At 51.4% G+C, this 25,261-nt stretch overlaps 1 protein-coding gene across 1 annotated transcript in view; it reads left to right on the top strand.

Moving 5' to 3' along the window:
• Window positions 1-7,903: 7,903 nt before the first annotated feature.
• Window positions 7,904-25,261, top strand: part of Kiaa1755 (KIAA1755 ortholog) — a 33,200-nt gene continuing 15,842 nt past the window's right edge. The window contains 5 exon segments of the mRNA XM_032902436.1: window positions 7,904-7,942; window positions 16,655-16,852; window positions 19,303-20,608; window positions 21,032-21,214; window positions 23,510-23,641. Coding sequence (XP_032758327.1) covers window positions 7,940-7,942; window positions 16,655-16,852; window positions 19,303-20,608; window positions 21,032-21,214; window positions 23,510-23,641 — 1,822 coding nt within the window. The 5' untranslated portion in view covers window positions 7,904-7,939.

Genomic DNA, 25,261 nt, shown 5'->3' with positions numbered 1-25,261 from the left:
GAAGAAGAGTCCAGTGGCAGAGGGTTTCATACACAAAGGCAAGCTGTTCCTCTCCTGAGAGCCGTCAAAGAGGGAGGGAGGAGGGAGGGGGAGTGGGAGAGGAGGGTGCATCCCCTTTCAGGATTATGCCTTCTGTGACCTCAAACCTCCTAGATCCTCACCCCTGTCTCAGTTACTGTTCTATTGCTGTGAAGAGACACCATGACCAAGGTATTTTATAAAAGAGAGTTTTTAATGTGTAGCCTTTCTTACACTTTCAGGTGAGTCCATGAAGGGAGGGTGGTGATAGGCAGGCTGGCTGGCATGATGCTTGAGCAGCAGCTGAGCGCTTACATCCTGATTCACAAGTTGGAGGCAGAGGGTTGGGCCTGGCATGAGTGAGTATTTGAAATTTCAAAGTCTACCCCTTACCCCCAGTGGCTCCTCCAACAAGGCCACACCTCCTAATCCTTCCCAAAACAGTTCCACCAAGTGGGGACCAGCCATTCAAATACATGAGCCTATGGAGTTCATTCTCATTCAAACCACCACATTTCCTAAAGGCCCTACCTCATATAACAGTACCCAGCTGGAGGCCAAGCCTTTCACAAGGGCCTACTGCAGCCACCCATGCAGTGTGACAGTACCCAATGCCAGGATTTGGAACCTTTGCCAGCATGATGGATGAGGAGTAGTTTGTCAGTGTGGCCTGGGTTTACATTCTCTCTGTGTCTGTCCTAGGACACATGCTGGGTAGTCAGTGACCCCCACCCTGAGTCTTATGCTTGCTTCCTAGCTCTTTGGAGGCTGGTAGCTGTGGCTACCCATCATATCTTTGGGGTCAGTCAAGTCTCAGCACTGAGTCATAGGGTCATAGGGTCATAGGGTCACAGTTTCTCATTTCCCTTCCTTTTGGTCCTTGAATGCTGTGAGTTCTGTCCTGGGTCTTCCCGACTCCTCTCCCCACAGTCAGACAAACTGATCTTCACTGCACACGCATGCATATACATACACACACACACACACACACACACACACACACACACACACACACCCATACATGCACATGAACACACACGCACATACACACACATGCACACACACAGAGCTCTGAGTGAGGAGCATGATGCAGCCTCTGAGAAATGCTGGACTCTTGACTTCCTGCTGGGTTCGGAGGCCACCCTGGCTGAGGAATGACAAAACCGGGAAGCAGGGGTTGCTGAAGAGAGCTGAGGCAGTAGACACAGGTGTTCTATAGACCTCTTGGCTCAAGGTCATCAGCTCTGTCCTTCCCTGCTTGGCTGCCTGGGTGACCATGGCACTCTAGGATGATGAAATTTTTCCAGACTTCCAGGATGGTAAACTTGTTGGGATCGAAACCCCCTACTTTCCTAATAGAACCTCTGACAATTGACTGCCTAATGCACACTTACCCAACCACCTTCCTACAAATCTACTTATCCACCCACTATTCATTTATCCACCAACCTACCCACTCAACCATTCTTCCACCCATCTGGCTGTCTGTGTGTCCACATGCTTACCCATCTACCCGTATATCTACCCACTTACTCACCCATTCCCTACCCATCCATCCATCCTTCATCATCCTTCCACCCATCTACCATATATCCAACCACTATTCATCTATTCACTCACCTACCCATCCATTCATTCACCAACCTGATCATCCACCTAGGCACACATCCATCTTTTTTTTCTACCCACCCACCTGTCTCCATTGCTTACCTGTTAGCACTTCACAAGCCCTCTCTCAGCTCAATGTAGACCAACAGTAAGCTTTTCTTGTTTCCTGGAGTTTCTGTGGATGGGGTTTTCTTGAGCAGCTTCATGGGGTGGCCCTGGTGTAGGGTCATGCATGGAGTAGCCATCAAGTTGCCAGCCTGGAATGTGGCCGCTCAAAGGCTTGCCTAGGATGAGGACCCACCCATGTGAAGATGGCTCCCCAAGCATTGACCAATAGCAGCAGCCCTCAGACTGCCTCATCTGAGCATGTCCACAGAGATACGTGAATGTCCTGGCCATATGATGATGGCCTCTCCATGGCAGAGGCAGCAAGACAGAACCACAATGTCTTTAATGACAGCATCTTGAAAGGCATACCTTATCTGCCTTCATGTTGAGACCTCAGTCTCAAAGTCTAGCCCACACCAAGGGGCTTCTTCCTTCAATGAGAAGAGTTAAAATCTGTGAGCATCTTTTAAAATCACCACGCTATCCATTCACCTGGTAGACAGACATTTATCGAGCACCTGCTGTTTGCCTGTCCCTGAGAACCATTCACAGTCCAGAATATGCAAGAGCAGGGCATGCGGACTGAATGTTGTGGATGTCTGCTGTGCACAGAGGTCATGTGAATCAGCAGGTGAACAGTTGTGACCCCTGGTGAGCGGGGCGGGGGGGGCAGGCACCCCAAATTTCAAATCTAGGGCCACTCAATTGATAGCCCTTTTAACTTTGTTTGCCTTGTTTGATCCACTGCCAGTTTTGAAACTAATGCAGCCGTACAGGAGCTCTGCCTTCCCTGTCAAGCATTCATTCAGCAAATATTTATAGACATGGAGCCCCTTTCTGACCTTATAGAACTGACCTGCAACAGCCATCTGTGCACTCTGTCTCCTTGGCTTCAAATGTCTTCTCCTCTTTCTCCTCTTGTCTTCTATTTCCCCTCCAAACCCCAGTGTAAGTGTCCTGTTCTCTGAGAAACCCTCTGACTTGACCCCTAGGAGGTGTGGCTGGGTTCCCTCCTCTAGACTCCAACTATGTCCACAGCCCAACTCTGTGACATTGCCTCCTTCCACGGTAGGTGAACTCCTGAGGGAGCGAGAGAGAAGCCCTGAGCATCAAGAGCCAAGAAGGATAGACCTGGGCCACTAGGCCAGGTTTCCCAGAGGTCTTGGTCCTTCAAGAAGGAGTAGGTGTTGTGAGAAAAGTAATCCCCTGGGATGGGGTGTGGTGGGGAATGTGGGGAACCTGGATATGTGGAAAGCCTATGTCAGCTGCACTCCTCTCTCCCCTTCCTCCCTCAGCCGGCAGGGAATCAGCCATGGAGTCTGTCCTACAATAACAAGACAGGGCTGGAGTGGAAGGGCAAATTAAGTTCCAGGGTATAGGGCCCAAAGGCTAGAGCCTGAGGAAGTGAATGTTTAAGCAACCCCCAGAGCCTGTGGCTGCTAGTCTATGGTCCCAGGGCCATCCAGGCTGCCCTCTTACACTATCTCCACCCAGCGGCTAGGGGGATCTCAGGAGAGGCCCCCTTTTCGTTCCCTCCTGACTTCATGCCTTGCAGGAAAAATTCACTTCTTGGCACATGCTGGTCCACCTGTCTGTCATATTTTTCCTCTGTCTTTCACTAGCCAGCACTCCCAATATCGTGAAATCTCAGTCCCAGCCCTTGAGGAGCTGAATAAACCTCTTTTCTTCATAAATTGTTCTGCCTCAGGGTATGATATTACAGCCATAGAAAATGTACCAGGGCACCTGCTCACAGGGAACTGCCCACTAGGCTGGCCTTGAAGGTTCCCAAGACTCTGGCTTTTCCTTGAGGGGATTTTCAGGGAATGTGTTTGCCTCTCATTCAGTATCTACTCATTATCACGAGGGCCTTAGAGGTGTGGCTTGTGTCTGCTTTGGCTATGCTGGGGATGAAAACACAGGGCTTCCTCACACATGCCAAGCAAGTGCTGAGTCACTCTCCCATCCCACCATGGGTTTTAAGGCAAGACTCAGAGCCAAATCCTCAGGCTTGAGAACCTATGTCTTCTTCCAGGCCATCCACTAACATTTCAGACCACAGATGACAAATGAATGTCAGGCCCATGATCACTTGTGCTGACTGGTGGCATCCACCTGCACTGTATACATTGAGGAGGATTCTGAGGCTGCTTCTAGGTTTCACTGGAAGCTCTGTAGTTGATTATTTATGTCTGCCATGGACAGGGAAGGAGAAGGGTATACATGACTGCCAAGTGTCTGGCATCCTTATAATTGGTACACATATTTAGCAAAGGAGTTAATGACTCTAAATCCCATGACGTTCTCCCTATATTGGCAACCCCTTTCTCCCCAAGATGAGCCTGTCCCCCTCGGTGAGGTATCCTAGCAAGGCCTATCCTGGCCTCACAAGTCTCAAGGTCACAGAGCTGCCAGTTGCTTAAGACTTGTCATAACCCGGACTTGGTTTTCACCTTTCCAATGGGTTTCTCAGGGAATCCTCTTAGTCTTCCTCCAGGAGCATCTGGAACCTCCATTGTCCACTGAGGAAACTCTGGCTCTGAGAGGGCTCTTCTCAGGACCACCCAAGGACTCACCAGCAGAAACTCTTCCCAAGTCAACTCCCATCCTCTCACCAGCAGATGTCAGACAGGGTGGGGGTGGAGTTGATTTCTCCAGTGTAGCCTGGCAATTGGACATGGTTCAGTTCCTCACTGGCTGATGGGAGAGGATGTGAATTCTTAACCAGCCCTTGGGAATCCCCTGGAAAGTCCAGGAGGACCATGTCCAGCCTAGAGCCCTTAACATTTGCCTGCCTGATGAAGCCTCACAGCAGTCCTGTGAGAAATGGTATTTTGAACACAAAAGAGGAATCTGAGGATCAAAAGGGTTTTTATGGGCTTAGGCCAAATAGAGGTGTGTGTGTGTGTGTGTGTGTGTGTGTGTGTGTGTGTGTGTGTACGCGCATGCGTGCATCTCTGTCTTTCTGTATATGTGCCTGTGTTTCTCTCTCTCTGTCTTTCTCTCTGTTCTCTGTGTGTGTCTGTGTTTCTCTCTGTGTCTCTATGTATGTGTTTCTCTGTGTGTCTATGTATCTCTGTGTCTATATGTGTATCTGAGTTTCTGTGTATCTCTGTGTGTGTCTGTGTATGTCTGTGTCTCTCTCTGTGTGTCTCTCTATGAGTGTATATGTCTGTGTATTTGTGTGTCTCACTGTGTGTATATGTGTCTCTGGGTGTCTGTGTATATGTGTTACTGTGTGTGTCTGTGTATCTGTATGTGTATATCTATGTGTGTGTGTATGTGTGTGTCTGTGTGTGTATCTGTATCTGTCTGTGTGTCTCTCTGTGTGTCTATGTGTGTGTGTGTGTATCTGTATCTGTGTCAGTGTGTATGTCTGTGTGTGTCTGTGTCTATGTGTGTGTGTTTATGTACACATATAGAAGTGCACACATGAGCAAACACACTCCTGGCTGTCTTTCAAATTGTTATACCATATCTGTACAGCACATTTCTGGAAAAACACACACAGGCTTAGGGTATGACGGCTGCTGAGAGGCCCAGCAGCGGACTGGACTGGCATGTGTCATTTAGAGTCCACTTCATGTCCTCCCCCTCCCTCCTATGAACTTGTTTCCTCTTGGATGACCAGCTCTTCCACATCTGGACAGCTCTGCTGAATTCCTGAGCACACGTCAGCTTGGCCTGACCCAATTGTCCTTCTAAGGCTTAAGGACAGTGACCCAGGCAAGAGGAATGTCTGGGACTCGTTCAGGCAGCACACCAAGGTAGTTACTGGAGTGCTTTCTAGAATGGAGGCCTTGCTCAGCCAGGAATGCAGCTTTTCTACTCCACCAGACTCTGCCTGAGGCTCTTTGTGTCTCAAGTGATGCCAGTGGCTGGGTCTGCCCCATAGTTTACTTGCAAAAGTGTCTGATGTGCAGAAAGTTCCGCTTTAGCATGCTTACGGCTTGAAGTAGTCCCCAAGGTTTTCAGGGCTTCCAGGTTATTCCTGACAGTGAGACACCTGGAGCACCCTTTCCCCAGGATAGACACAAGCTTTCTCACAGACTCCGTAAGCACCCAAGGCCTTTTCAACTCTATTTTCTCTGCTTACTTAATTCAGGATCTGTTCTGTCTCTCATGGTCCTGGAAAACTGACTCTTGTGTTACATTTGTCTTGTTGCTGTCCGGAACTTGCAACCCCACCTCCCAGCTGAATTCTGCACAGTAAACTGAAGGCTGTTTTCCCTTAAACAAATGCATTCCTATGGGGCTGTTGGCAGAGTGTTTGCCTAGCATGTACAAAGGCCCAGACCCACATGAAACACAAGTAGCAGTGCATGCCTCTGACCCCGGCACTTGCGAGGGCAAGGTAGAAGGGTCAGAAGTTCAAGGCCATCCTCAGCTACATATGGAATTCTCCCTCAGGCTGGGACACTTAAGACCCTGTCTCAAAAAAAAAACAAAAACAAAAACAAAAACAAAAAAAACAAAAAAAAAAAAATAAAAAAAACCCCCAAAAACCCAAAAACAAAAACAAACAAACAAAGCAAAAGAACAACAAAAGTCCCCCTGCCCACTCTGCCCCTCAGGGAGGGGTTATCTGATATTTAAGTAATATCCCCAAGAAGCCCCACAGCATAGTGAAACTACTGGGGACTTACTAGTCCAACAGCAAAGAAACAGAAACCCAAGGGGCAGGATTTGGGATGGCTCCTAACCCAGGATCTTGTGAAGAGACTAGATAACCCGGGGTGGGGGTAGGGTGGTGGGGTGGGGAGGGTGGATAAGACTCAGAAGGAAAACCTTTACCATTGCACCTATCCTTTCCGTTCTCCACTTACTTGTCACCATCTTTTTTTTTTTTTTTTTTTTTTTTTTTTTTTTTTTCCGGAGCTGGGGACCAACCCAGGGCCTTGCGCTTCCTAGGCAAGCGCTCTACCACTGAGCTAAATCCCCAACCCTTGTCCCCATCTTTTTAAGCCACCACCCTGGAGGCCTCTTGGGTGCTGTTCCACTGCCTAGAACTCCATTTTCCTGCTGCCCCTCTCCGTTATCCATTCACTCAGTTCTGGCCACTCTTAAAAACAAAAAACAAAAAACAAAAAACAAAACAAAACAAAAAAACAAAAACAAAAAACAAGTATGTGGATATTTTTCCTGCTTGTGTATCTCTGTACCACGCATGTTCCTGGTGCCCTATGAGGCCAAAAGAAGGCGTTAGATCCCCTTAGCAAGTGGTTGTGAATGGCCATGTGGGCGCTGGGAGTGGAAACCTGTGTTTTCTAGAAGAGCGGCCAAATCTTTCCAGCCTCCTCTCTGGAGTTCCTGATCAATTCCATTCCTTCTCAGCAGTTAGCTCATGGTTGTTTTTTCTGTTCCTCTCATTCCGGTCCCAGTTCCCAGCAGATGACAACCCCGACCCCTTCCACAGCCCCCAGAACAGGGAGTCTCTGTGTTGTTCTGACTCAGCCAAGTGTTTGATAATAAACGGATCAACTGGAGTCATCCGACAGGAAACCTAGCACCTCAGGTGGGGGCTTCCAAACAGCCCGCCTCTCCTTCCATGGTTGGTTCCAGAGCTAGGGAGTCAGGCACAGGCATGGAGGGTGTCTCGTGAACCCCTCTTCACAGCAATGCGGGTGTCTGTCATGGGGACTTCAAGTTCTTGAAGGCTGTGTGTGTAATCCCAAGCCTGAGATCGGGCCATCAGGACCAATGCTGGCCTCTGCTCCCCTATTCCAGGAAGGGGTGCTATCCCCACCACCTCATTTTTCAGGTGAGAGGAGAAAAACTGAGGCTTAGGAGAAAAAAATGACTTGCAGATAAAGAAGCCAGCAGCCCTGGGTGGGGACGCTGGAGGAGCGCTGGGCAGCGCTCGACAGTTCCGGTGGCCTCGGCAGGGGGTACGGGGTGGGCTGAACGTCGGGCTCCTGTCACCCTCGGCGGCGGCGGCTGCAGGGCGGGCGCAGGGCGAGGCGTCGCACAAAGGGCCGCTGTCCCGCCGCCGCCCCGCCCCCCACGGAGTGGCCCGCCTCCCCCCCTCCCTTTCGCCTCCTCAGTCTGGGTCCCCTCTTCCCGGTCCGGGTCTGGCTGCCCCTCGGGAGGAGGCCGAGTTGGGAGTTCCCCGCTCGCGCTTGCCCTCCGCACTCTCTCCAGAGCTAGGAGAGCCAGAGCTTCGCGGGACAGAGACTGCCAGCGCAGGGACCAGAGGAGCATCACCATGGTAACGCCCTCCTGGGCCTGGACCACCTCACTCTGCTGGATTCTCTCCCGCACAACTCCCAGGGTGTATATGTGTGTGTGTGTGTGTGTGTGTGTGTGTGTGTGTGTGTGTGTGTGTGTGTGTGTGTGTGTGTGTGTGTGTGTGTCAGGGCAGGGGGTGCGTGCACCTAGAGACCCTCGGTTCCCGGTCTGGATTGGTGCTTAACTGCGTAGCTCACGCAGGATTAGGGCAAGAGTGGGGCTTTGATTCACTCCTGGGCCGTGCGTCCTGCCTGGGCCTCTCTGCAGATGCACGCTTTCATCTCGCTCCAAACCAGTATGCAAATCTGAACTGGAGTTCTGGGCCGTGAGCCGTGCAGAAAACTTGGGATGTTTTTAGCACTTTAAACTTTATACTTACTGACTGACAGTGCTGTGTCCTGTAGGGGGCCTGGAATGAGAAGGGAGTTGAAGTCCCCCACTCAGCACAGCACAGTAGTCCTGGGGAAGAGCAGACCCCTGAGGACAGGAGAATGGGTTAGAGGGAGTTGCTTAGCAAATCCTGGGTGCGCTTGCTATTTTAGACCTGGAGGTTTGGCAAGTTAAACTTGCACATGTTGGGCCGTGTGGTCCTCTCATGGGCATGAGGTGTAGAGGCATCTGGGGAGAAGGCTGAAGGGGTATAGTACCTCTATGCCTGGGTTCCCTGGACGGCACCCTGGGAAGGGGGCCTCGGGGAGAGTTGTGTGTGCCTTTTATGCCAGTGTCTGGGAAGAAGGAATCAAAACGAAGTCTGTTACTCAGAGTCTTACTCAGCTCCAGACAGGTTCAGGAATGGGAAGGATTCACTGGAGCAATTTTGCAAATCTCAAGGGATTTTGACAGAGCTGGGAGACAGGCCAGGGGGTTCAGCCCTTGACTCTGATTTGCTATGCTGGCTTGGGTGGGCTTCCCTTCCTGTGTAGGTCCACACGAAGACTTCTATAGAGAGGTGCATTCACACCGTGCATGCACACACAAATCCCTGAACCACAATGAGTACAAGCACACAGGCCTCATGTGCCTGCTTGCTCGTGCTGAAGTATGACAGACACCTCTGCACACAGACCGTAGGCTCCCAAACTCAGACAGCAGAGGCGTGGTATACACCGCTCTTGGAGCAGGTTAAAGTACATTCTAAGTGGTATGGCCTAAGGCAGTGGTTGTCTGCCTCTCTCTATAGCAAGACCCCTTGCTGGGCACTCCCACCAGCTCTAACTGCAGACTTGTAGCCCCTCATTGCAAAGATGAGAACCTGAAGCCAAGGAGCCTAGATAGCTGGCAATGCCACCCTTCCAGAAGTACAAAGTGGGACAGCCGGGATTCTCACCGTGCAAAGGCACCTTAACGCCCCAGCTCATCTATCTGTTAAAGTTCTGGTTTTGATGGAATCTTTTATTCACTTTCTTTGAAAACAAGCAAACAAACAAACGAACAAACCCTCAGTGAACCCCAGACTCTCGGGTCAAAGGTCAGACCCCAGGATGCTCCTCAGAACAGCTGAGAAAGTATTTCCTAAGGGGTAGGGCAGCCATGTTTTCATCTCTGCCTTTATTTGAATGTGAGTGTGCATGTGTGTGTGTGCATGTACATGTGTGCATGTATGTGTTTGCATGTGTGCATGCATGTGTATGTATGTGTTTGCATGTATGCATGCATGTGTGTGCATGTACATGTGTGCATGTATGTGTTTGCATGTGTGCATGCATGTGTATGTGCATGTGTGTGCACATGTGTGCATGTGTGTGTATATTGTGGTGTGATGCGAGGGAATGTACATGTTTGTACATGTATACATGTGAGGTGTGTATGACACTGCACATGCATGTGTACAGATGGCTGTATTGCACACACACGTCTTTATAACTTCTGTCTACTCCTTAGAGCCAGAGTCTCTCCCTGAATCTATATCTTGCGGTTTATTGGCTAGTCTGGAAAAATCCCAGGGATCCTCCCATGTGTCTGGCTCAGTGCTGGGGGTATAGGCGTGTGTGAGACCATACCCAGATTATGTGGGCATTGGGATCTACACCACTGTTTTCTCTTCTCCAGTCTTAACTTTGTGCCCTGAATACTCAGACCTGATTTCAGAACCCCTTAGGGTTCATGGTCCCTTCTGCCCCAGGACCTTCGTATGAACTGTCTCTGCTGGGAAATCCCTCTTTGTCCTGTAATATCCACCATGATATATCCACTCACAGTCTGCTCACTGCAGCATGACACTCTAGCGTGCCTTTGTGGCATGCATGTGGAGGTTAGAGGACAAAGTTTGGGCCTGGGTTCTCTCCTTCCGTGGTAGGATCAAACTGGTCATGAACCTTGGTAGCAAGAACCTTAACTGCTGAGCCATTTTGCTGGCCCCTGGAGGAGATTTAGTGCTGTGATTTTTAAAAACCTATGGCTTCCTGCATGTTAAGCAATTGCTCTACTGCAGAGCCACACCCCCAGCTCTCTTTTTTAACTTACTTTGTTTTGAGACAGGATCCCATTAAACTGTCTGGGCCGGCCTTCAACCTTGCAATTCTTTCTCATAGTTAGAGTAAATAAAGGGGCGAGTCCAAGAGGAGTCTATGCTTCTTGCCTGTAAGCACAGGCACCATGGAAACCTGAGAAGAGATGGCCCCTGGCAGGACTCTTCTGAAGGGTGGGTAGGCGCTTACCTTGTTCAGAGATGGGGACAGTGTGAGCAGAGATGGCGGGTGCCCAGGAGGGGATGCCAGAGGCTAAGTGAGGAGGCGCTTAGAGGGAATTGTTATGGAAATGACTGAAATGGTACAAACACATGACAATAAATAAAGCAAATTTACACAGAAGATGAATAGGAAGAAAAGTCAAACATTGAATAATCAAGAATAAATATTAAGCAAATAACTAAACCAAGTGCGTGAGCATGGCAAGAAAACCTTGCACACGGGGCAGAAGGATGAAAGGGAGCCCCCGGCTAGAGCTGGGTCTGTCTAGGAAGCAGGGAAGACAGGATGGGAGACCTAAGTACTAGGCTCACAAGCTGCCCAAGCACTAGGGAGCCACCTGATGTGACTGAGGGCCACAGCTCTCTGTGAATGAAAGTCTTTAGAGAACCTCAGACGATGTTCCTGTTCACCGGCCAGCAGAACGATGTGAGCCTCTGTTTACTAACCTGTAAAATGGGGAGAAGATACCCAGCCCACAGAATTACCAGGGCAATTGTGTAAAGCCATGCATGGAATGGGCCTAGCTCGGGCCTCACCGAGAAGGCTTGCTCAGAGCAGCTCAGAGGCAGCCCTAAGGAGCAACTTTGTCATCTTGTGGCTTGAGTGAGAAGCTGTGCCACAGGCCAGAGGCCCAGGAGTAGAGACAAGGACAAACATGGGACCAGGGAGGTCTCTCAGAAACAGAAACAACTTCCTGGATGCCTCATGGCTGAGCGGGACTTGAACACAGCTCTTTTGACACCCACTCCTGTCCTGGTTCGCTGCATCTGGGCTGTACATCCAGTTTGGAAAGTTTGTTTATAAAGAGCTGATTTGAAAGCTGGTTTACAAAGAGCCGGATTCTCACTCCAACCCCCATCCACCCACACAGAGACAAAAAAACGCAAGCAATTTGAGTTGGATGGGAGCAGGAACTTTCGGGCAGTCGGGAAGCTGACTTTGGGACCTTAGCCTAGACAAGTTCAAGAGAGTCCCAGGAAGCTCAAAGCCTGACACCTGCCTGCTGGGCAGCAGCCGGCTCAAAGGTCTGCTTGCTTTGGCCAACCTTCAAAACACTGAGAAGTTTACGGAATATTGAGTAGATCAGACAGGGCAGCTGTAATGTCCCAGACCTACTGCTCCTTTGAGGTGGGTGGTTGGGAGTCCCCAGCAAGGGTCCACATTGTACTTTCTCACATTCATCAGCTTCCACTTCTCACTGGCAAACCCCCTCATCAGACTGTTTCCTGTGCAGGAGCAGGGACATGGGTTGAGGTCAGACCTTTGAAACTTCCTCAGCAACCAAGACTGGTCCATTTAGAAACCACATCCTTACCCCACATCTTCCGGAACAAAACTACATGGACAATTCTAGAAGGACCTGAGAATGGGTATTGCCCAGTGAGGTTTTGTTGTTGTTGTTGTTGTTGAACAAATATGATACTTTTTTAATTCTTTGAGAATTTCATTCAAGTATACAATGTATTTCGATTATAATTATTTTTCCCTTCCCTTCAACTTCCTAGACATTCCCTCCACTCCTCTCTCCCTCCTAAATCGGTATCCTATGGTTTCTTTGTTCCTTTTTGTTTTGTTTTTATAACCAGTGGAGTTCTATTTGTGCTGCCCACGGAGGTGGGGCAATCCACTGGAGATTGGTCAATCTACTCGGGGCTACTTCCCTCAGAGGAAATGAACTCTACCTCCTGCGGAAGGCCTCAACTCTCAGTAGCTCTTCAGCAGAAGCAGGGGAAGGAGGGCCATGGGCCTCTCCTTACTTCATGCTGGAATTCGGACTGGCTTGATCTTGTGCGGCCCTTGCGTAGGTAACCACAGATGCTGTGAGCTCCTGAGTGCCCCGGTTCTGTCACGCCCAGGAGACACTGTCCTCCCCAGCAGTTCTGGGGGACACTCCTCTTGAACTTGCAGGGATTTGAAAGCCAGCTGGGCATCTCCAATCTCTGGCTCTTAAAAACCTTTCCGCCTCGTCTAACGTGATGTCTGAGTCACTCATCAATAGGACGTGTCAGTATTATATGGTGTGGTGCAGACGCTCGTTTGTGGCTGAGCGTGCCACAGACACTTTGTTGCCTGCAGTTTGACCCGTTGTGAGCTTCTGCCTTAACCATAGCCAACTGCAGAAAGAAAACTCTCTGAGGAGGTCTGGGTCCTCCAGAGGTTCCTACTTATAAGTGTATTTATTTATCGCCTGTGGCCAAAGTTGCCTGGTGTGGCTTAGTCAGTATCTCATCTTTCTTACCTTTTTGTTTTCTTCTTTGTGGTGGGGGATGATACCCAAGTCTGTGCACGTTAGGCAAGTGCTTCCCCCATCCCAAGCTGCACCTTAGCCTTCCCACAGAGCAGAGGGAATGCTCTAGGACCCTGCCCACATCAGCCCTTCCCATGAGAAGGAAGTGGGGGGGGGAGGGGGAGGAGGAGGAGGAGGAGGAGGAGGAAGAGGAGGAGGAGGAGGAGGAGAAGGAGGAGGAAGCAGCCATGCCAAATGAGACCAGAATCTTGGCTCTGCGAGGTTAGTGGAAAGATCTAGACCTTTAAGTCAGTCCAGCCCGCATCTCAGAAGGCCCAGTTAAGAACATCTGGCGAGGCCATTTAAAAAAAAAGAGCCAGCCTTAAAAGCACAGGATCACACTTTTATGTTCCCCTCCTGGTTATAAAAGCTACACTCGCTGGTTCCAGAATGTTTGGAAAATGTAGCAAGCTCAGAAGAAAATGAAAAGGCTGCCTCGTGAGGCCCCTGCCCGTCACTGCCCTCAGGGTAACTTTGCTTAATGCCCACTTGGGTTTTGTCTGGACCTACTCACAGTCTGTGGATTATACTGTACGGAAAATTTTCTTTAAAAACACTATAATAGAAGCTCAGTTTTAGAGGCGTGGGGTGGGGAGGGGAAGTTGGCTAGGAGTGAGCCTCTGTGTGGGGGTGATGGAACTGGGTAATGTTTGCAAGGACGGATATCTGACTATATACCTTGCCTTTGCAGAGTTTGCTCGATAAAATTAACATTCAGGACACCAATAGAACAGGCTCACTGCAAAGCTGCTAAGATACTTGGGTCTAGCCCTAGTGCAGTGGTGCACACCAGCCATCCCAGCGCTCAGGAGGCAGAGGTAGGAAGTGGAGGTCAGCCTGGGCTACACGTTGAGTTCAAGGTTGACCTTAATTTCTGGTAAGAACTTTTGAAAGCTGGTAGTTTTCAAAAAGAAATTGAGGACTCCATTTCCTAAGTCCATCTCTGGCTGGGGTACTGAGCTCTTTCTCCGGCCTCGGTTGCAAAGGGGGGTCCTGTCGCCATCCTTCTCGGCATCCATTCATGCCTGGCTCCTGCAGGAGCAACTGACTGCTGGGCTGGGCTGCCCTCACTGGGAAGGAATGGAAACAAGGTTATCAAGTTTCACAGCAATCATTTAGAGTCTGGCAGCAGCGCTTAGACTCCTGTGATCCCAGGCGGGGCTGCCCACTTCATTTCTGATGGCGAGGGGCCATCATTCCTCCCTCCAGCCTCTGGGGCCTTTCACCATGTTCTTCCTGAATTCTTGGACAGTTCTGAGACCCAGGAGACCCTGATAGTGAGATAGTGAGCGGCCGAGAGTGTAGCCTGTCTGCCTGTCCCCAGTTCCCACTCTCCAGCCACCTCTGAAGGTGACTAAAGCATGCGGCCGATGCAGGCAGCCTGTGTAAGCCAAGGTCAGCTCAGTGGGCAGACCTTGCTTTTCCTCTTGTGGTTTCTTTAGGCCACTAGAATCCCGGGCAGAACATCCCGAAAGGAACGGACCCCAGACAGAGTAGGCAGCCAGAGGCAGGGAGAGAAGGCCAGTTGTGTTCACCACCATGGGTCTGGGTTGGATCTGCACTCTGCACTGTCTTTCTCATTTCCACTAAGACCCTGGGCAAGGCTGGATATCTGACTATAAAATGGGAAGCCCCAGGTTAGCGGTGGCATCATTGTTTGTGACACCAAGCAAGCGACTGTGTACAGCTGGTACACAGCAAGTGTCTGGAGATTTATTTTCTCTCTCTCTCTCTCTCTCTCTCTCTCTCTCTCTCTCTCTCTCTCTCTCTCTCTTTCTCTCTCCCCTCCCCTCCCTTTCCTTTTGAGATAGGGACACAATTATGTACCTTTCTGCAGAGCAGGTAGAGGTGAAAAATAAAGAAACAAATACAAATAACTTTTAACAGGACAAATGCAGAAGGTCATGGGTAATTACAGTTCTAAAAATGAAGCAGACAGCCAGACTGGAGATAAGGTCCAGAGAGGGCAGGTCCCTAATCAGGGTCACAAAAGGAGGTAGAAGCCAGGTGTGCCAGTGCCCCAGCATAGAGTGGGGCCCATGGCATCATGAAGGGATGCAGGCCCAGGGACTTACTGGGTTTATGTCCTTGAATGACACTTGAGATCTCTTTCTCTCTGTGTCCCCAGGTTGGTGGGTGGCTTAGTCACTTTTCTGTTGCTGTAAAGGCACCATGACAAAAGCAACGCATAGAAGAGTTTGTCTGGGAACTCACAGTTCCAAAGGACTAGAGTCCACAGCCATCATGGCAGGTAGTGAGGCAGGAGGCAGGCTTGGTGCTGCGGTAGGTGGTAGCTGAAGCTCAGTCTTACGTGCAAGGATGAGACAGAGAAAGCCAACTGGGGATGGCTTGAGCCGTTGAAACCTCGAACCCCACCCCCAGTGACACACCTCCTCCAACAAGGCCACACCTTCTACTTCTTCCCAAACAGGTCTACCAAGTGGTGACCACGTGTTCAAACATGGCCTATGGGACCATTCTCACTCAGACCGTGAGGGTGGGGAAGCAGGGCTTGGCTGGTGGGTGGGGCTGGAGCAGGAGTGAGGCCTCAGGCCTGGCAAACCCCTTCCTGTTCTACCCCACTGAGGATCCCCCAACCCACCCCCACCCCGGGCTCTGGGGTGTGACTTCCTCATTCCCACTGCATGGCTCTGCAGCACGCCAGCATGGTGAGCCACCCTCCTTCACAGGGCAGCTGTAGGAGCTCATTTTCTCATTCTGCCAAAATGACAGGGGCAGGGTGGCCTGCTCTGCGTGGACCTCAGATGGGAAGGACTGTGCCTCTCTCTTTGGCTTCAGATCTGAAGTGAGAGTTGAGAGTGAGCTGTGCCTTCTCACCTGCCTCAGAGTCTCGGATATATTGTCTTCGGTTCCTCTTTGCCTGTATTCACGGGCTGTGGGAGATTAGGAATCTGGTACCTTTGGGTGCTGTCCTGCCTGACCCACTTGCCCTTTGAGGACCAGAAGTCAGTGTGGGAACTTCTCTGATAAGGAACCAGAGGAGGGGGACATCTGACCACACTGGGAAAAAGCAGGTGTAAAGTCTGAGTACCTTCCAGAACAGGCAAAGGCTGGCCTGAGTCTTGAGGTTAAAGTAAGAGGGCGTTGCCAGGTGAGGTGAGAGAAAGGAAGGCGGGTGTTTGGGAGGAAGGGACGATATTGGCAGAGGCTGGGGGTGAGCTAGAGACTGCTCTTGTCATGGTGGAGGTACAGACAGAGGTGGCGGGGCTGGGGGAGGCTGGTATCATATACAGCAGTTAGACCTAAGTTGCTGGATGCCTGGTGTGTCAGAGTAAGTTTGCTCTGGGGTCCTGGTAGAAGATGGCTGGTGTACAGAAGACCGAAGGCTGGGGAGGCAGAGAAGGTGACTGCATGAAGTTCGTCATGAAGTTGGGGAAAAGTCACAGGTGGGCGAGCTGGAGAGGGAGAGGCCATTGAATGTGATATGGCTGACGGCTGTTGGGGCAGGTGTCAAGGAAGCTGCAGAGAGCATGCCACCATGGGGTCTGGCTGGGCTGTGGGGCCACCACTGGGCAGAGGCAGGAGGTACAGGACTGGAAAGTTCCTGAGTTAGGCTGGGGTGAAGTGAAGGGCTAGCCCTGGCCATGGGAGTCAGCAGGGTGTCATTCACAGGGATCTGAAGGTCATAGTAGTGGTCACTGCTCCTGTCCACACTGTTACTGTAACTGTTCTTCCTCCCTGCTGTCCCCAACAGGACCCTTCAGCCCTTGACATGGCCATCCAGCATGCACTGGCAGGGCTCTACCCGCCTTTTGAAGCCACTGCCCCCACTGTCCTGGGTCAAGTGTTCCGGCTCCTGGACTCTGACTTCCGGGGAGATGGGCTGAGCTTCCTCTTGGATTTCCTCATCCCTGCCAAGCGTCTGTGTGAGCAAGTGCGGGAAGCAGCCTGCGTAAGTTGGGGAGGGCCTGGGCTGTGGTAACAAGCTCCCTTAGGAGGCCTGAGGGCTGGGATTGAGGAGAGGAGATGGGCAAGGTGTGTCTCCCCAACAAGAAATATGGTAGTTGTGGGGAGAGTTCCCAAAGAACTCTTATCAAAATGGAAAAGCCACTTATCAGTTGAGGCTACTTGACTTATGGCCCTCTTCCACCTAGGGGCCAATGATATTCACATTCCATCAACAGGGGGAGCGGAAATCCAGGTGTCCAAGGACCTTGCCTGGTCTTGAGGGACCAGCCTGGGTGTTGACATGATGAATGGTACCAGCTGGCTCTGGTCCTGGTGAGGTAACTTCCACAGAGGCAACAGAGAATGTTCCAGAGTGTGCCTAAAGACACTGTCTCTTTTAGCCCTGAAAACCTCTTGAGATTTCAGGGTGGCAACTCTTAAGGCAAAGTGGAGAACCAAACGATTTAGGCAGTAGCGGAAAACAACTTAGTCCCCACTCAGGACATGAGTTGGCCCCAGTCAACCCACTTGAAGATACATTCTGCTGCTTCCTGCTTCTGCTTCTCTCCATTGACCAGTGGCCACAGTAACTCTAAAGAGAAAAGTCCCAGGAAGGATCCTTATTGGCCAGACTGTGGTCATGTGTCCACAGCTGGACCAATCACTGTTGACCAGAGGAACTGGATATTAAGATTTACCAGACTCGTGAGTCATGTGTGTGCTCTCTCTGTCTCTATCTCTGTCTGTCTCTGTCTGTCTGCTGTTCTGTCTCTCTGTCTCTATGTCTCTGTCTCCCTATCTCCTGTTTTAGGACAATAGTGAGGTGATCACCAAGCAGAAAAACTTCTGGTTCCCCCTGCCCTTGTTCCTCAGAAGTTTGCCCATGCCCCTTAAGCAATTGTTACTTGCCCTGAGCCCTCTGCACCCCAACAAGAGTCACACTACCAATCTAGGGGCCACAGCCTCTAGTAGGAAAACTCCCCATAACAACTGCACCCGAATGGGAAGAGTAGAATGCAGTGTCTCCCAGAAGCCTTTGCCCGTGGGCTCTCCATGACCTCTGTTACACGAAGATCCCCCTCCTCACCCCTTTTTTCCTCCTCCTGACCAGCCACAAGTGCAGGCCTGGAGATGTGGCGCAGTTGGTAGAGGGCCAGCCTACCATACCCGAAGCCCTGAGCTTGCATTCATTCACATTAGATGGTGTGGTGATGCTAGCACCTAGCAAGTGGATGCAGGAGGATCAGAAGTTCATCTTCAGCTACAGTGTGAGATCTAAGCCAGCCTGGGCTACATGAGACCCTGTCTTAAAAGAAAAAAAAAAGCCAAACCCATGCTTTCCCTATCCCTTCCTTTCTCAGTGGCAAACTCACAGCCTTTCTGTGTCTTTAATTTTGATTTGGTTGGCATGGACAGATTCATGCCACCTCAGAAAGGACAGGAGCAAAGACTGACACACAGTAGGTCCTTTGCGGTCAGGTTCTCTGCTTCAAACTAGGTCTCAATCACTGAGAACTTGGGGGATCCATGTTGCCTCTTTGGAGGTCTGCACCACCAGACCCAGGAGTGGGAAAGAGAGAGATCGCAATGGCAGAATGTTAAACTGCCAATGGCCGTTTTTAACGTGACAGTCTGGCAAGGCAGACAGAGGTGGTGTCAAGTTTCCAGACTTCTCATCCAGTCTTGTCACCGTGTCATTCTAACTGCTCAGCTTAAAAACCAGAGACGAGGGCTGGCAAGAGGACTCAGCCGTCAAAGGCTCTCGCCACCCAAGCCTGGTGACTCAAATTCAGTGCCTGGAACCCACACGAAGATGAAAGGAGAGAGGCCAGGCCTCAGACTTACTCTGTGACCTCCACATGAATGTTGTGTCCGTCATGCACACACATGCACACAAGCAGGTACTTTCAGAAGGGAGTGAATTCATGTTCCCTGAACCTCCCAAGCCTCCCGTTGGCTTTTCTGCATCCGTACTCGATTTATCTCATGCCTGGCGTGTTTTATTCAACTCCAATTTGCAGGTAGAGAAATCAAATCTCAGAGCAGCTCGGTAACATTATAAACAACCCATTTAAACCTCAGACCCATGCCCTCCTGGCTTTGAGGGAAGGGACTAAGGTTCCAGGTGGGATGGGTGGATGGGGATGATGGTCATGAGCCAAGCAGGCTTGCCACAGAAGGCATCTGCTATTAGAACTTGGAACACGGCTCTTCCCTCCAGGCCAGGAGGCTAGCAAGCATCTTCAAGGTCAACACTGAGGGTAGGAACAAGTGACCTCACACACTCCGAGAGCAAAGGCCTCTTTGGTGCCTAATTCTGGGCATCTCTCTTGCTTTTGCCCAGTCCCTGACTATTTAAGGTCCCGTGTGGAAGAGGGAAGGAAGTTGACCAAAACCAAGGTCCCCTGGAGCCTGTTTCTCTGATGCTTCCTCTCTCTCTCTCTCTCTCTTCAGGCCCTCTATACGCACTGCCTCTTCCTGCATGAGGGCTGGCCGTTGTGTCTGCGGGATGAGGTCGTGGTACACCTGGCACCACTCAACCCGCTCCTGCTACGTCAGGGTGATTTCTACCTTCAAGTAGAGCCCTGGGAGGAGCAGTCTGTCCACATGACGCTCAAGTGTCTCTCCTCAGACCTCCGTGAGGTAGACAAGAAGCCTATTCCTGAGTCCTTCTACTCTCTGATTTTCACCCCAGAATGGTTGGAGGCCATCAACAATGACCTTGAGGGACGCCCCTTACACAACTGTCTCGTGGCTTCAGAAAATGGCATCACACCTGTGCCTTGGACCAGGATTACCAGTCCAGAGTTTGTAGATGGCAGACCCCCAATAGTGAAGGTCCCTTCCTCAGATGGGGATTCCTGTCCACTAGAAGGCCTCCATCTGAGCAGCCCCCAGGAGCCATACCAGGCTAGTGACTTTGGCAGCAAGGGGTCTGTGACCCAGAGCTGGGATAAGGATAAAGGGAAGTTGTCTGGGGACAAGTATCCTGGGCTCATCAAGGTGGAGCCAGCAAGGTCAGGACAGATGGCCTTCAAGATAGACAGTGAGGCCAGCCAGTGCCTGGAGGGGGACTATGTGGCTCTCCTGGGCTTTCCCCAAGAGTTTAGAGGGCCATCTCCAGACAGCAAGGTAGTGACAAGATCCAGAACTAAGGGGACACCTTTGCTTGGAAGGGTCCCACCTCTCTCAGGGCCCCCTGAGGCACTTCCCTTGGGAAGATGGCCAAGTGCAAAGCCAGCAGGCTCAGGGGAGAAGCTCTGTAGCGGGGGCTCAAGGAAAAAGGCCAGACATAAAGCATCTGGCAACTCTGCAGTTCAACAGCCCCAGCAGCTCCATGCTAGCATCCCAGAGAAGCTGCTGGACTGTACCTCTGGCCTGGTGGAAGACATTGAAGAAGAACCAGCAGCCTCCAAAATGCAAAAGCCTTTGGGAATGCCAGAAGCCATGGTTCAGCTCAGGCCTGGGCCAAGACAAGTATTCTCTCCCCTCCTGTCTTCAGCTGGCCCTGTAGCCCCAGCGTCTGAGAAAAACACAGAGGAGACCACACCAGGACATGGCGGAGCTTCCAAGCCTGAGTACTGCCTCAGTAAGAACATCTCAGGCCACGGGTCCCCAGCTCCTGGGCTCCAGTTTTCCTACTTGAAAGAACAGAGGGCACCTCTTGGGAACCCCGAGAAGGGCCAGCTCACCAAGCCTTGGAAGGCCCTGTGCCCCCTCAACTCTCTGCAGCCTTGTGGAGCCAAGGCCCCAGGCAAAGGTAAGAGCCCACATTCAGCAGGGCAAGGACCAAGCTTATCCCGGTGCAGGAGGCTCAGGCTGTGAGTCACGGGGGCCACAGTGCTGTCCCAGTCTCAGGGAACTAAAGACATCTCACTAGTGTTGAGCTGAGCAACACTATTGAGGCTGTTTGGGGTCACATTCTAGCTTTTAGTCATGCTGTGTGACCTTGGCCAGACGCTTGACCTCTCTGAGTTTAGGCCTCTTTCTCTGCTGGGGATTTAACATCACAGAGTTGCTCTGATGGTTCAAAGATGCGCCAGAAGGAAAGGACTTAGCATTGCTGTCAGAGACCGGATCATGCTATAAGCTGTATTGTCGTTTGGATGGAAGAGAAAACGCTGTCCCTTGAAGAGTTCGTCTCCTGTTTAACATCTCCTGCTTCGTCATTTTTCTTCCCCAGATGGAACAACTCTCCCCACAACATCTGGCTCAGGCACACTGTCTGGGGAGCCGCCTGGCTTCCGGAGAGATTCTGCAGGTCTCCCAGGAGGAGGACTTCGCCTGGAGGAGTGTTCTAGGCCCAAGCCCAGGATTGTGACTCTGGGAGTCAAGCTTCTCCACTCCAGGATAGCCTGCCTGCCAGGTCCCAGGGTTGAGAGGGGAGTGGAAGGAGCATTCCCAGACACTGGCGGGTGAAGAGGGAGAAGGCTCAGGAGGTTGCAAAGTTCCCAGCCAAAGGCTTGAGTTAGAGGAAAGCAGCTTCTAGGTATCCATTCAACCGTCTGTTCACTTGTCCATCCACCCAAACATCTATCCATCCCTCTACCTAGACTTCAGTGAGGCAGCCAAGGCCAAGCCTGAGACAAACATTCTTGGAAAGGCTCCCACAAGGAAGGGACAGAGCAAAGGAAGGCAGGCAGAGAAAGGGATGAAGAAGACCATGGCCAGGCTCTGGGGAGGCTCTGAGGGATGGATTATACTACCTAGCCGGCTAAGCCATGGGGGTCAGTATTTAATGTCTAGGTCTGTTAGACATTAGCTGCAGGCTGATCCTGGGTGTGTCAGTCATTAACTTGGGGCTGATCCTGAGTCTGTCAGTCATTAACTGAAGGCTGATCCTGGAATGGGATGCAGGCTGAGCCAATAAGCTAGTATAGCTAAGGGAAAATCTTCAGGGACGGAGGCATCTGTGAGGCTCTGGTATTAGTCCTTCCAGTCTGTGGCAAGCAAGCCCCTCCCCCTTGGACCAGCCAGTGACAGCATCCATGCTGCAGGCCTTAAATTCCCAATTGGTGGCTATTCAATCCCTGTTTCCTGAACCCTAGAGTCAGCACTGTTAGGAAATGAGTCCGATGTGATCCCTGTACCCACAAAACCTTCATTCTAGTGTTAGAGAAAATTCAAGGGGTCATTACGATCTAATGTAAAGGAAATGTCCAGGAATTGGGAAAACGTAGATAGTGGCCCTGGCCCAGGATTCCCATGGGAGAGGCCAGGACAGCTTCTGGAAGAAGTTTAGTAGTAATGGGCGTTAGCCATGGAAATGTTGGGAACAGTGTTTCTGAGTCAGGGAACAGCACTTATAAAGGTCAGGGGCCCCAAGGGCCACCGTGCTAACTGGGAGCTAACTGTCCTGCCTCCTCGCTGCTCCTGGACTTCTCCTGAGCCCCATCTACCCACAGACCCTAGAGGGACCATCTGCTGGTGTCCCAGTCATTTGTTGACACTTGATTAACTTTTCCAGTGGCTACGAGAGCCTTCTGCATTGTCACCTGCCACTCCTACTTCTGTCTGACATTGATCACCCAGCATGGCCACAGCAGAAAGGTTTTATTTAGGGCTAGAGATGGCAAGGGCAGTGTTTGGAGCACAGGGGTCTCCTTGGTCCAGTACAAAAACAAACCAGGTGCACAGTGGGGCCTCCCACGTGAAAGACTGCCTATTGCCCTGCTCCTGTCCCGGCAACATTTGCTGGGTAAGCAGAGTCAGGCACCAGTCACATGGTTGACATGTCCCAGGACATCCAGCCTCTGACCCTTTGCTGCTCAAACTTGTGCAGGGACTGGCTCTCCCTTGCACCTCGTGGGAGCTAGAGAGAGGAGACAGGCGGGGCTGCTGGATCCATCTGCACTCTGCAAGCTCTCGGGTTTGCAGGGTTAGAGCTGTGTGGCTCTAACCTCAATGCCTCAGGCGTCTGTGCTCGGACTCCATCCTGAGCCAATCCCAGGAGGCAGTGGAGTTGTAGGTGTAGCTTAATGCAGGATCCTGAGCCAGGGCCAGAGTTCTAGAAGGTGAGGAATACGGAAATCTTGCCTTGGCTGGATCTCAGTAGCTGGAGAGAGGAGGGTGAGGCACACTAGGCAAGCAGAACAGCCTGACAGAAGGTCAAGCCAGCTATGCTAAGAGTTGTATAGGATGGGGACAAAGATGGTGCCCAGTCACCACAGCTGAATCCACTGGTCCTGGCTGAGTGCTGAACACTCCCAGGAAACTGGCTCACTCAATCCCCAAAGAAACCTCATGTGGCCAGAACTGAATCTTTCTCACCAGATAGGTGAATCTCCAGCTCAGAGATGCCTAGACTAGCCCAGGAACACACAGCAAATACGGATGTGAACTGGTCTGTGGGACCCAGAGCTCACACCCCAGTTTTGCTTCCTGGGGTGCATGCATCACACAGGCACAGCCCCCGAGGAGCTCGATGAGCGAGCGGCCCTCTGTGCTAAAGGAGGGTTCAGGGAGAGACTTTTCTCAGGAAGGGGCCTTGAAGCTGAGCCTTTGGAGGATGAATAGGAGTTTGGAAGTCACAGAAGGAAGAAAAGAAAGGACCTTCCAGGTAGACAGACACAGTGTAGCTGAAGGCCCGGAGAGTCGCAGAGGAGGCTCCTATGGAGGGTTGCCCAGGATTGTCATTGTTCCTGTGTCCTCTCTTCTTCAGGAGGAAGGGACAAGGTGGGGCGGCCGCTGCTTCTGGTGTCCACTGCGGAGGAAGCCTGGGAGGCACCATGGTGTACTGCCTCGGAGGTCGCAGAGTTGCTCTCCTACTTATGCAGTGTTCCCAGGTAAGGGGGTACTCTCATACCTTGACCGTCTCCACCCTCACCCCTCAGCCGGGTGTGTAATGGAGAGACCCCAGGTCCTCCCATCTACCATATTGTCAGAGCCAGCCACAGGCTAGGTGCTGGGGTGGCAGATGGGCTCTGTCCCTATAGCCAAGGCCTTCCCCAGGGCTGGTGTGACACAGGGGACATTCCATAGATGCACAGCAGGGACCCACAGTTCTGACCTGATGGTGCACTGAAGTCATAGGTGAGCTGTTGACGCAGAACACTTGGCCTGTCCCCAACACCGAGGGGTCAGCAGGCCTGAGAATCTGCATTTTAGTAAGGTTCCTACTGAAAGTGATGTGTCTGGGCACATCTTTAAGAAGCACTGTTATGGTACAGAAAAGCCAAGAGGGTTGAAATCAGTTGGGAAACCAGGGTGGGAAAATGGCCACCGTCTCGGTGCAGAATTGGTCCTGTGGCAGTCAGAACCCTGGAACGTCTCCCCACCTACTTTGCTCTGTGGCCCTTGTGGCACTGACTTTTCTCCCCTGTGGCTCACCCTGTCCCCTCAATAACCAGGGAGCCTGGGTTGGGTCAGAAGCAACTGGCATGAGTGGAGTATGTGCTGCCAACTCCTTTCGCAGTGCACTGCTTGGCTGCTCTGTCTTGGTTTCCCCGCCTGGGGTGGTCATAGCAAGCATGTATACCCCTCTCGCTCCAGACAGGAACTGAGTGTGTTGCAGTAGTGAGCCCGGTGATCCTCACACAGCCTTGTTGGTAATGGGGACACAAAATAATGTGTGCAAGTGACCAGGTGGTTTGAAGGCAGTTGGGGGTGTTTTTTGAACCCCCTTGACCAGCAGACTGGTACATACAGCCCACCAGACTCCCTCTGCACCCCTACTCCCCCACTGCACCCCTCCCTTGGAGCTACTGGTGGTGATTGATGCCGGGAAAGGGACCAAGACGTGCTGCTTAAAGTCTGAGGGCCCCAGGTTAGGGTCAGGGAAGGACTCCTGTTTGACTTAGGCTTATAGTTGGACCAGCCTGGGACTTGAGAAGCAGCCACTGTCCACCCCGTCCACTCTGGTGACAACAGCAGGGGGCGTTGCAGGTGCAAGGGGCCAAGTTCAAATTCAGAACCACCTCTGGTTGTCTGCCTTGAGGCTGTTAGAAGTCCTCACTTCCCTGCAACACAGCAAGAGTTACAGTAGTTACACCAAGTGGGGGGTTTCCTTCTGGCTGTCTCAGCTACCTACTGTCCTTTCTGGCCTGCTTGTCCCCCACGTCCCAATACCACGCCCCCACCTTCAAAAAGCTCCTTAAAGGAGAAAATAGATTGTTCTGAAGCCGTTTAGTTAACTTGTCTCATCTCATTGGGAAGAGATAGGTCACATGACCCCATCAGGCCCAGTCATTGGCCAAGGAAGTTGGGTTACTAGTGCAGCCTCTATAGATGGGAAGCCACACGTGGGACCTGGTAAATTCTGAACAATATGGGGCCCTGCCTACACAAAGAAATTGGTGGGGGGTTTCATTTACTTTTTGCTTGGAACTCTGGGAATGGAACGCAGTGAGGCTCACACACAGCCTCTGAGCCACCAGCTGTCCTTGCCCTGCAGAACCTGATTTCTGTTTTCTTT

Source organism: Rattus rattus, chromosome 5 (genome assembly GCF_011064425.1).
Source record: "Rattus rattus isolate New Zealand chromosome 5, Rrattus_CSIRO_v1, whole genome shotgun sequence".
Lineage (NCBI taxonomy): Eukaryota > Metazoa > Chordata > Mammalia > Rodentia > Muridae > Rattus > Rattus rattus.
The sequence above is the reverse complement of the archived record's forward strand: the minus strand, read 5'-3'. Positions and strand labels throughout refer to the sequence as shown.